Source organism: Juglans regia, chromosome 11, assembly GCF_001411555.2.
Source record: "Juglans regia cultivar Chandler chromosome 11, Walnut 2.0, whole genome shotgun sequence".
Classification (NCBI taxonomy): Eukaryota; Viridiplantae; Streptophyta; class Magnoliopsida; order Fagales; family Juglandaceae; genus Juglans; species Juglans regia.
The window spans coordinates 15,502,853-15,515,211 of record NC_049911.1 but is presented as its reverse complement, the minus strand read 5'-3'; the positions used below and the strand labels follow the sequence as shown (position 1 = coordinate 15,515,211).

Sequence of the window (12,359 nt, the reverse complement as noted above, 5' to 3'; positions counted from 1 at the left end):
AACATAACTCTTATTATATTATATTTTGTATAAAAATTTAAAAAAATTATAATGATTAAATGAAATGAGATAATTTAACCAAATGAGTCCTTAATCTTAACAGATATACATAGGCAGTTAATCGTAAAAAAAAAATAATATTTACAATCATGATATATATATAAATGTCATATTTATTTTTTAAAAAAATTAAATAAATATAAAATCTATATAAAAAATTAATTTTTTAAAAATAAATCTAATTTTTTAAATAATTATACAATAATTACATATTCTACTATATCTAACATTAGTCACGCAAACGAACATAAGCGGGATCAGGTCCAAATTTCCGAGTTTTTATCCACGTGTTATTGTAGGAATTGATGCAAATGAACAGTCATGCTTGAGACATGTAGGCTGCTGCCTGCTAGTACAAGACGGACGACGCGAACTGAGCAAATGGAGTTTTAAGGGACGCTTCCATTTCCCAGTCCACACGATGTTTATCCGAATTATTTGGCTTCCAAACTACCACAGATGCACTAACCAACGCCCGACCCTTTTTTTTTTTTAGTTTTTTGTTTTTCTGTTTTCGTCCCAACCTGTCTCCCCCCGTCTCCATGTTCTGATTCTCGGCTGCAATGAAAAGTGCCATTAATCCACTTGCTCGCTGCCTTCCTTTCGGCTCCGCCTCTTGGTATGCTCAACTTAAACTCACTCAGGCATTCTTGCTCCCTCCCTCTCCCGATTCACGCTTGAAAACACTGTACGCCGAAATGTGGCTAGCTTTGAATTTTCTCTAATGAGTGTTATTATTAGTGATTGTCTCTGGCACTTGTTTTTTTTACTTTGGCAATTTTTTTCTTCTTTCTTCTTCTTCTCAATGTCTGATCAAGATTTTGGAGATGTGGGTTTCACCCGAGACAATAATTGTGTTGCTATTTATATTTCATTTGTAATTGTCATCGATGTGGGGCACAAAACTTAATCACATATAGGACTGTTGGAATTGATATGCGTAAGTTTACTTCGTAAGCAAAGGTATTGATAGCTAGCGATATCAAGTTTCGAAGCTAATGCTAAAACGGGGGAAAGCCTGGGTTTGTTATTCAATTGTTGTTTCTTTACGGCTAACATTTCAAGATTGTCGAGATTTTCTTATATTATCTCGTCTTGTGTCAATAACTCAAACACTTGCATATTTGATTCCCTGGCCAAAATGTAAAAAATCTTTGCGTGTTCGGAATGCCTTTTTGGGTTGCTAATGCTGAACTTAAAAGAAAGATTGTGTCAGATATTTTTGAGACGTACCCGCTGATCTATGTAAAATTTACTCAGGTCAAATTTGGAAGTCAAGACACAGAAGTATGGCACTGGTTCACAATCTATCTATTTGTCCCATGTTGAAAGTATTGGTAATTCATTTCTCGGATCAGGACTTACTAGTCATGCAGGGCTTCACCGGAGAAGAGTTGTAAATCCACGTGGTATGGCTCTTGTGAAAATGTGTTCCACAAGCAGGAAGTCCAAATTCTTCCAATTGGTCGGATCTCATAGAGACTTCTGTTATTTTGGGACAAGGTATTCAACACTGCTCTCCAGCACGACAGAAAAGATTTCATCATCTGGTATTAGTACAAGTAAACGTGAGGTAGCTTCCCAAGGCATGTGCTCTGTTATTGTAGAGTTTACTTGATCATTGCTAATGTTTTTTTTTTTTTTTTGTTTCATTTCAACCTCTCTCTCTCTCCCCCTTTCTCTTTCCTTCTTTCCCTTTTACAAGGCAAAAACAATATTTGACTTCCTGGTTGAGAAGTTACTAATTGCTCTCAAAGAATGGAAGCAGTTACACATCATGACTGTTGCCGGTTTACTGGCATGCGCTTTTATGGTTGTTCCATCAGCTGATGCTGTGGATGCCCTCAAAACTTGCGCCTGCTTGCTTAAGGAATGCAGGTACGGCATCCTAATTGGTTAATGAACTTCTGAGGTGCAAATCTGAAGCTAGTCTCTGTTATCTTATTCCGTTTATATGTCCATTATAACATTTTAGCTAACAAGACTTCAATCACATGGAAATGTGATACCCAGCTTACTTTCAGAACTCAAAAGCTTTACAAGCTTTTAACATTATCATTTGAATTCGTTTTATTACTCATAAAAGAAAAGAGTAAATACCTCAATCGGCATTGCATATTTTTAAAAAATACATGAACCACCCCCTATTTCCAACAGTTACTCAAAACATTCCATATGTTTCAATATTTGTACACTTCAGTTCAGTCTATTTAATTGCTTAAATGCCTTTATTTTTTAATTTCGTTTTATTCATTCGATTGAATCTATGACTTTATAGAGGATTATATACTGTTAGTATATGTAGGAAAAAACTATATTTTTTGAAACAATTATTAGTTTTGTTTGCTAAATATTCTTCATTTTATGCAGCTTTAAGAAAATCTTGAGAAAGGAAAATAGTTTTATTTTATAAGTAAAATGGAAAAAACCATAAATGTTAGTTCATACATATTTAATTTCCTGATGTTTCCTAAATACATGGGAATTATCTTCCAGCAGCTATGAAAATCTAGATGAGTATTTTGCCATATAAATGATGGGGTAATTCTACGTACAACTGTGAATGCGTAAACTCCGCGTAATCGTTTTGAAAAAGAGTGAGGTCCATTATTAAAAAATTCATTTTTTTCATGTGGGTCTTATGTCTTATTCACTTTTTTTAAAACGATTACGTGGCGGTTGCACAATTCACAGTTGCAAATATATTTTCTTTAAATGATGATACATTTTCATATTTAGTTGGTGTAATGTGTACTGTGCACTGTGTTGTGATAAATACACACCAACGATGGCAAACAAATTAAAGCAACGATCAAACAATCACACGATACACACAATTTACGTGGTTCGGCAACGTGCCTACGTCCACAGAGTTGCAGAAGTTTTATTGATTCAGAGAAGATTACTATCACACAATCTCAACTCACACTCTCTAGGGCTTTTTCTCTCTTTCACAATATGCACTTACGTTTTGCTTCTCTTTGTTCTCACTAAAAACTGCTGAAAAACATGTACAATAAGGCCAAAATATGACATATATATATATATATATATAGAGAAACGGCATTGGAAACCCTAATCTGGCAAAAACCGGATTCTTCGCTCAAGCGGCATGTCGAGTGCGTCTTGAGCAAACAGGCAATCAGCATTGGCTCGAGCGGTGTGTCAAGCGCAGCTCGAGCGAACACTAGGGTTTGTGTCTCGCTCGAGCCCACTATTGCGCAAGACTCAAGCGAACTCACGGGCTGAGCTTCGCTTGAGCGCCAGGTCGAGCAAACACTTTGTTCTGCGATTTTCTGCTCACAAACCAAGCTCCACATACAACCCAACACACTATGCAATATTTTGGTTCAAATCCAGCTAGTTCCTACAATGCTGGGCCATTCCGCCCATCATTTTTTAATTGGGTTCTGCATTTTTGTTACCTCCAAGTCTGTGGATTTTGCATATATCCTATAGCAGACATTATTTTGTTGCACGTTTCATTGTCTTTTTGGTTCCTTGTGGGTTGTGTATCATTGATTTTGTTTAACTGAATTGGAGAGTGTGCTCAATTTGTGTACTGCATCAAATTCTTGGACTAGTTTTGTTTCAACAACATGGCCACTAAAAGCTGTTAAATATTATTCCTTTTTATGATGAATGCGGTCCCATCACATATATCAGGTAAATCATCAGATTTTTACCTATGGGATGTGGCTCTTAGAAATGGTTTGTATCCAAGAATTGAACCTTAGACTTGGGGGGAGCATACCCCCAAAACCAAAGCCTTTACCACTTGAGCCGACCCCTAGGGTTTAGACATTGTTACCTGTTATTAATAATTTAGTTTTAAATTCTGTCAATTGTTGCATTATTTATAATTAAAGGCTCTTAAAAAGGAAGGGGAAATTGAATAATTTACTATAACTAAGCACACTTGGTTAGTTACTACAATGGGCTGGCTGCTTTGTATGAACAGGAATAAAACTGATTATACGCTAATGCTTCCATAATTAGATATTGTAATATACTGGAAATGTTTGAAATACAGTTTTTTTTGGTGTTATATGAATCATATAAAACGTTTTTCTGGGTCAAATCTCTCAGGCTCATATCTTCTACCTTCAATGCATATGTCATATTTAATTTTTTTTTTCTTCAAAATGAAGCATAATATTAATAACTTGTCCAAAATGTTAAGGGCAAGACCTTCAACTGATTTCTACTTATAGAATTTTTTTTTTTTTATAAGTAAACTTATAGAATTATCTAAGAAATCTAAAATTTAATTTCATAAAGTGCAAACAAGGTCCGTACTTTTTCACCTAAATCTGTATAAGATGTGTGAAAAATAAAGTTTGGTGAGAATATGTGTTTTATCCAACATATATTTTAGTTCAATCTATTACTGATAGAAACAAAAGCTATTAATGAAACTGTGAAAATAATAGTAAAACCTACAATACCCTTAGCTTTGGTATTTTAGCATTCCTAACTTTGCAGCGCCATAACTCCCCAAGTAGTATCTTCTCTCCATGTGCATGTTGTTTTTTAGTTTTCTTTCCCATAATCAAGCATTTTCCTATTCTTCTTTCTTCTTTTTTCAGCCACAAAAACTATAAGTACAAGATTGTAAAGACATATCATGTGTTAAAATATAATTGAGTTCCATGTGTTTTGGAAAAAATAAAGAGGAGTTGAACTTCTTCACCCCTCTTTCTTTAATACTTTTTTTTAACAGGTTTCTGGGCAACTTGCGTTGTGAAAGGCTGTTACTTTATTTTTTCTTCCCCTAGTTCTTGAATCACATCTATCTGTTTTTATTGATTATTTTCTATCAAATATTTAAAATCTGTTACCTACTTTTTAGACATGACATAATGCACGATCTTAAATGCTTTGCCGATGAAAACAGTTGTTTATCGTAACTTCCAGTGCTCTGGACAGGAAAAAAATACTGCATGTAGTTGTCACATTGTCAGTTTGGTTGCATGATAGCTCGGGCAAGGGAAAATTCAATATTATTCTAATGGAAGATATTTAATTTTTACTTTCAAGAAACCATGTGAACAAAATTCACTTCATGATTTATTTACATAATTTATTTTCATGAAATTATGTGGACATAATCTGCCCTTCATGATCTGTTCATGGCTTTCTTAGACAACTGTCACCACTGGTACTAAACTCATTTCTTTTTCTTGTAAATTTTCGTATCTCTGGCATCTTATTGATTTTGGTTCAATGTTGCAATTTTTATTCCTTTGATTAATAGTTTGTCCCTTTACCCTGTTTTTGATCACTGGTGCTTTTGTCCGCATCAGGGTAGAACTTGCCAAGTGCATTGGAAACCCATTATGTGCTGCCAATATTGCTTGTCTCCAAACTTGCAACAATCGACCTGATGAGACAGAATGTCAGGTAAATTCTCTATCTTTATCTTGATATATTCATGGGCTTACCAGTTTAGAGTAAGGTAGCTTATTTTATTACTTCGTTCTCTTCTTGCACTGCAGATCAAATGTGGGGACTTGCTTGAAAACAGTGTTGTTGATGAATTCAATGAATGTGCAGTATCACGAAAGAAATGTGTACCTACAAAGTCTGATATTGGGGAGTTTCCAGTCCCTGATCCTGCTGTTCTAGTTAAGAGTTTTAACATTTCAGATTTCAGCGGGAAGTGGTTCATTACCAGTGGCTTAAATCCTACCTTCGATACTTTTAATTGCCAACAGCATGTATTCCACATCGAGTCCAACCAACTTGTTGGCAATTTGTCATGGAGAATACAAACACCAGATGGTGGCTTTTTCACAAGATCCGCTATACAAAGATTTGTCCAAGATCCCAACCAGCCTGGGATACTTTACAACCATGACAATGAGTATCTTCACTATCAAGATGACTGGTAATTTCTCATTTTTTGGGAGCCACATTCATGCTGCTCTTCATTTATTTATTTAGGCATGCTGGCTTACACGTTTTCTGTTTTTTTGTTACCAAACCTTTTACCTTCGGTAGAAAGTTTTTACTCATTTACTAAATACATCTTGTTGTAATGACTGTTCTGAAATAATTTACGGCGAAAATTAGGTGTTGCTTGCATGGGTGAATTGTTAATGGGAAACGTTCTCACAACAATCTAGCCGGATTTTGTATTCAATGCTATATGGATATCAAGACTAGATAATATAAAAAAAGAGATGTGATTCTCTTCTGAAACTTGATATTATGGAAATCATATCCCATAAAATAAAATGTCTTCCTTTAACACATATCTTTGAATATTCTAAGGTTTTGCATAATTCAAAATTTTCATAATATTAATTTTTTAAACTATGATAAAAGTTTGGATACAAATGGCTGTGTTACCTTATCAATGGTACTGAGTAACTTTTGTGAAAGTTCGTAAGGTGGGGGAAATTTGGTTAATTTGAAATAGGCTATTTTAATATTGTAGTTGCACCGATCTGAAATCTAAAGGTTTTTTAATTAATAAAAAGAAAAGTCACAGCCAATTTGGTAACTTATAATAGTATGTTGTTGAAGCTTCTCCTAATTGGAGCACACTCAGTGGATGCAGCTCCATGTTTTGTCCCAGAACTGTGTTAGATCACTCTCCCAAATCACTTCATGGTGGAAAATTCAGGATGTAGGATTGTTTTACTTTGAAATATGCTGTGTTAAAGGAGAAGGGTTTCTAGAGAAAGTGAGAGGTGGTGGTCTGGTGATCAGTTTAAAATTCGCACAGTTCCAATTTTTGCACAAAAGCTTCAGGCCCTAGGGTCAGACCTCTTAGGCTCCATTTGGATACTTAGAATATCTCAATATATCTGTGAATAGTAGTGAAATAATTTGAGTTAAGATGCTTATTGGGTTTTGAGAACGGAGAGAGATATTAGTTCTAAGGGCTTTCTTCTGTAGAAAGGACTTTCCACTTTTTGTAATATTAAGAGAGAAAAAAAAGATCGAAATGTGTTTCCAAAGCAGCCCACTTTCTTGGCAGCTTACCTCTATTTTATGAATAGCAGGCGCCTCAGCTCACAAGTACTCCCTAAATTAGCAAAACGCCATGCAGCCCCCAAAGGAGGTGTTTTCTCTATGTTGTCACATCTTGTACAAATGCATTCAGTTCACAAGTACTTCCTAAATTACCAAACAGCCATGTAGTCCCCCAAAGGAAAATTGTTATCCATGATGTCACATCTTGTGTCATAAACTATCAATGCAGCCAAAGCACTCTCATATTTCCTCAGTACATTAGGGGAAAAGAAACAGCCAAACACATCATCTCTGAATCAAAGCCCCCTCCCCTTACCTGATGATTCTATGAAGGAATTCTGATTTCCATACCACTATGCCTTCTGCATTCAACCAAGGCATGAAACACAAGTAATTTCCAAGGTGCCATACACAGAGCACCGTTTCTTTTTAGATGTCCAACAAACTAAAGAAAATATTTAGTCACAAGATCTTGCCCTGAGGCCAACTTAGACACTGTTGAGGACAGTTTGTCTTTCTTACATCTGGTTGAATAAAATAACTACCCTCCCTCGCTATAAAAAGGACATTAACAGAAAGAAAACCTCTGGTACACCTTGTTCCTGCTTGACTTAGAAGTAAAACTTGTGAATCCTGTAAAAGGCTGGCATTGTCAAGGAGAAAGCAATATTACTGAAGGAAAAGTGAAAACCAAATCTATACCCATTGTGAACCCCAAGGAATAAAACAAAACCACAACTCAAGCCTTTTAACAAACATGCCCCATGTATAAAAAATGCAAGTTCTACTTAAATAAAAAAAAAATGCATAAAATGCTAGTTCCCCTCCTTGACCTGTTCTCAGAGCATGGCTTGATGGTTAGAGTCAAGGTTTTCACTGTAGAAGAAGCCCCCTATTTTGGCCCCACATGCCAATCTTTCCAAAGAGCTAAACATATACCACTCAAGTTGTTCCTTAATGACTTGTGCTCCACCATCTGCTTCTCATGATGCTGAGTTGACATGGTACTCTCTTCTCCTCCAGTAAAATGAATCATCCTCCGCACATTTCACCCTTTAGATAGCCTCTGTAGGTTGAACTATGAATCAGTTGTAGTTGGCCAGATAATGACATCGATGGATTCTAATTAAGTGGTGTTGACTTCTGCTACTAATATCCCCATCGAAATTTCCTAAATATCTCAGGATTGACAGATAATGGCATCTGAGATTGCTTCAATACTTTTCCTTCAGTAATATTGCTTTCTCCTTGACAATGCCAGCCTTTTACAGGATTCACAAGTTTTACTTCTAAGTCAAGGAGAAAGCAAAACAAAACCAAATCTATACCCATTGTGAACCCCGAGGAATAAAACAAAACCAAAACTCAAGCCTTTTAACAAACATGCCCCATGTATAAAAAATGCAAGTTCTACTTAAATAAAAAAAAAATGCATAAAATGCTAGTTCCCCTCCTTGACCTGTTCTCAGAGAATTGCTTGATGGTTAGAGTCAAGGTTTTCACTGTAGAAGAAGCCCCCTATTTTGGCCCCACATGCCAATCTTTCCAAAGAGCTAAACATATACCACTCAAGTTGTTCCTTAATGACTTGTGCTCCACCATCTGCTTCTCATGATGCTGAGTTGACATGGTACTCTCTTCTCCTCCAGTAAAATGAATCATCCTCCGCACATTTCACCCTTTAGATAGCCTCTGTAGGTTGAACTATGAATCAGTTGTAGTTGGCCAGATAATGACATCGATGGATTCTAATTAAATGGTGTTGACTTCTGCTACTAATATCCCCATCGAAATTTCCTAAATATCTCAGGATTGACAGATAATGGCATCTGAGATTGCTTCAATTTCTTCGTGGAGAGTACCATAAATATTTTGGGATAATCCCAGGAGGATCCCCATGACATCATGCAGGTCTCTCATGCCAGATTGGTTAACTGCCAATGAGCTCTCTCTTTTCTTCTGTAATTGCCTTATTCCCACCAGCCTTCTACTCTTAATTACTACGTGCTTCCATAAATTGTAACCCAGGACTGTCTTTAAGTCCGAATCTGCCTTCAGAAGGACCTTTAAATGCCTGTGCTTCATGTTGGACTGAGTCTGAAGTATGGATTAAATTCCTCCTTAATATCTGTTCCCATTGCATTTTATGATAAAAACATATTAAATAAAGATTTTTCCTTTCATTGTGCAGCAATGATTCTTGTCGTTTGATTTTTTTTTTCTTTGTTTTTTATGTTATTTTTATACTTATTTTTACTTGCATCGACTCTTTTTTTAATTTTAGGGATTGGGCAACTTTACAAGGAAAAGAAACATTGAAAACCAGTAGTTCCTTATATGTTTGCACTAAAACATATGTGTTCGGTGACAATTTAGATCTTTGAGGCTCCTTGGATTGTTGGCAAATGAAACATGGACAATTACATTCTGATTGTTCATGTCTATAGGCTAATTTATTTTTAGGCTAATTTATTTTTAAAACTTGATATTGGCCTAAACTTATCTGTTTTGGGAAACAGTAGAAGGCCTATGAGAGGTAAAAACTACTTATTTTATCACATCTCACTGCACCTATCTTGTCTTTGTGGAAGATGATAGTGATTTGCACCAGGTTACACTTTTCTACATCTGTTGTTGTTCATAGTGTCTGCATAGATGATGAGATGCGCTACTTAGATGATACATATTTATTAGTCATGAACCATCATCTGGCCGCTAACCTGGTTTCCCATTGCCAGTCAGTTCTAGGAAGCTCTTAACTTTGGAGAAATTGGTTAGTTGCTTTGACTGGTAAAAAACATGTGCAACTCTGTTCATATTGCTCTCACTAATGGCAAAACCAATGCCTTAAAGAAGACCCAAATGCTGGTAAACTTGGAATTTTCCTTTTCAAGACAATCATTTGTCTGATCAAACCCATTCTTCAGTATATTTTCTCATGATGAGGAGCATATATATGGCTTCCTTGTGTCTCTCTATGTAATGTGTATCAGACTTCATACATATGCACAGTGGTATAGTTAATTATGGTGCTATTTGACTATTGAACCATAAGTTGAACAGTTTCATTCAGACAGGTTCCTGGTGTTATGACCTGTGATGACCTTTGACCATGCATCGATATTTCATTATTCATGTCACATGAATGGTGAACCAAGTAGATACTACACAAACAGAGAACTCGACCAACTTGGTCTCTCTCCCTATCCAACAGTTTTCTTGCAGATATAGACAATCAAACACAAACGATTTATTTTTAAATGAGTTATGTATATCTAGTTGTATGAGGGAGTATTTAGATTCTGTTGTTATCTATTTGAGCTTAGTACTTGCAGAAATACCTCATAATGATTTCTGTTTTATTATCTTTTTTTCCCTTCATTCATCTGTAAACCTTACAGTTATTTATTTATTTTTTCTTATGTTGAGTTTCTAAGGCCTTTACGCTCATTTTTCTCTATTTTTTACGCTATCAACAAGCATACGTAAATGTCTTGTACAGGTATATTCTATCATCCAAAATAGAGAATAAACAAGATGACTACATATTTGTGTACTACAGAGGTAAAAATGATGCGTGGGATGGCTACGGTGGTGCTGTTGTTTACACGAGAAACAGGGTTTTGCCTGAAAGCATTGTTCCTGAACTAGAAAGAGCAGCTAAAAGCGTAGGGCGCGACTTTAACAAGTTCATAAGGACAGATAACACTTGTGGTCCTGAGCCGACAATTGTAGAGAGGCTCGAGAAGACAGTAGAGGAAGGGGAGAAGACCATTTTAAAGGAAGTTGAAGAGTTAGAAGGGGAGGTTGAGAAGATTGGAAAGACTGAAAAGACATTGCTTGAGAGGTTGACAGAAGGATTTAAAGTGCTTCAGGAAGACGAGGAGAATTTCTTAAGAGAGCTAAGCAAAGAAGAGATGGATTTATTGAGCGAGCTGAAGATGGAGACAAATGAGGTAGAAAAGCTCTTTGGAAAAGCATTGCCACTTAGGAAGCTAAGATAGATTTCACTTTGAGATAGACATGCTCTTTGGCATCATATATATATCACTGCCATTTTTTATTCTTTGGATTTTGTATCCATGCTTGGCTTGTTAGAAAATGATATGAGAAGTTCAATTTACGTTGTATGACGGATCCTTAACAGGTTACAGGGCAACCAACTCCTAGGAATGAGTTGGAAATCTTTGTGGACTGTAGTACGGCTCAGAGCAAAAGAATCATTTCAGAGATTTTTTGTTATCAGACTTTCATAGTCCAAAATCTGGAGGGCTTTTTCAAAAACTTTCCTAAAGTTTTTTCAACTTCAATCCAGTCATTAAAAGGAAAAAAGAAATCGAAAAAATTTCCACTGTAAACTCCAATACAGACACGTTTTGAGATATTTTATCCGAACTTATTATTCACATGCTACATACAGTCGTGGACTGCATTCCTTTTAAAAAATAGTGAGGTCTAGTAGTCTATTATTAAAAAATTAAAAATTTTTTTCATGTCTCTTTTTTCTCAAAAGAATTACAAGGTAATTGCACAGTCTACGACTGCAAATATCATTTTTTTTATAAAATATATCTCAATATCTTTTTTTCAAGAATTCTCTAAATTTACTGAATTTTCACTTAACAAATATGTCCCGTTGGAAATAAAATAAACTTATGGCCCAGCCCATTAGAAGATAAAGGCCCATGACAAAGAAAAAGAATAAAGGACAAAACCTGCAAAAAAATGAAGCCTAAACTTAAAGCTATTGACATGCAAAATAGTGAAAATGAAATAAGAAAATGGGCTGTTTCTAAAGATGTGGGATAAAGTATAAATTAGGGGAGATAACTTCACGGGAAAGAGAGAGAGTAGATAAAAGGAGGAAACTTTTACAGACTTGGGGGCTCTCTTCATGATTCTCAACTTCTACTACTTCAATTTTCCCAAAAACCTACATATTCACTATTGTATTGAGAGTAAAGTGAGGCTATGAGAGATTATAAAATTATAAAATATAATGAATTTCGTCCTCAAAAAATCCATGGATGTAAGCCTTAGTACCAAATCTCATTACTCTGTGTCTCTCTTTAGTTATATTTCCAGCATTTTATTTACTATTACATCCATAGATAAGCATCCAACTATCCAAGTATCGGACCGTTGACCATTCAACTGCATTGTTGGTATTGGCCCTTGGGTCATGACAAAAAATTGCATCAACATGCACTTTAATTTTATTTTTCTTTGTTTTTCTCACTTTTTTCACTCACTTTTTTCTTTCCACTCTTTTTTTTTTCACTCTCTTTTTTCTTTTCACTCTTTTGTTTTTTTTC

At 35.4% G+C, this 12,359-nt stretch overlaps 1 protein-coding gene across 1 annotated transcript; it reads left to right on the top strand.

The window, feature by feature from the left end:
• Nucleotides 1–435: 435 nt before the first annotated feature.
• Nucleotides 436–11,289, top strand: LOC108995788 (violaxanthin de-epoxidase, chloroplastic). The gene is made up of 6 exons (XM_018971416.2): nucleotides 436–679; nucleotides 1,321–1,633; nucleotides 1,766–1,938; nucleotides 5,367–5,463; nucleotides 5,559–5,950; nucleotides 10,547–11,289. Exons 1-6 carry the CDS (start codon nucleotides 624–626, stop codon nucleotides 11,046–11,048), a joined length of 1,533 nt encoding a protein of 510 aa, XP_018826961.1. The 5' UTR covers nucleotides 436–623; the 3' UTR covers nucleotides 11,049–11,289.
• The last annotated feature ends 1,070 nt before the right edge of the window (nucleotides 11,290–12,359 follow it).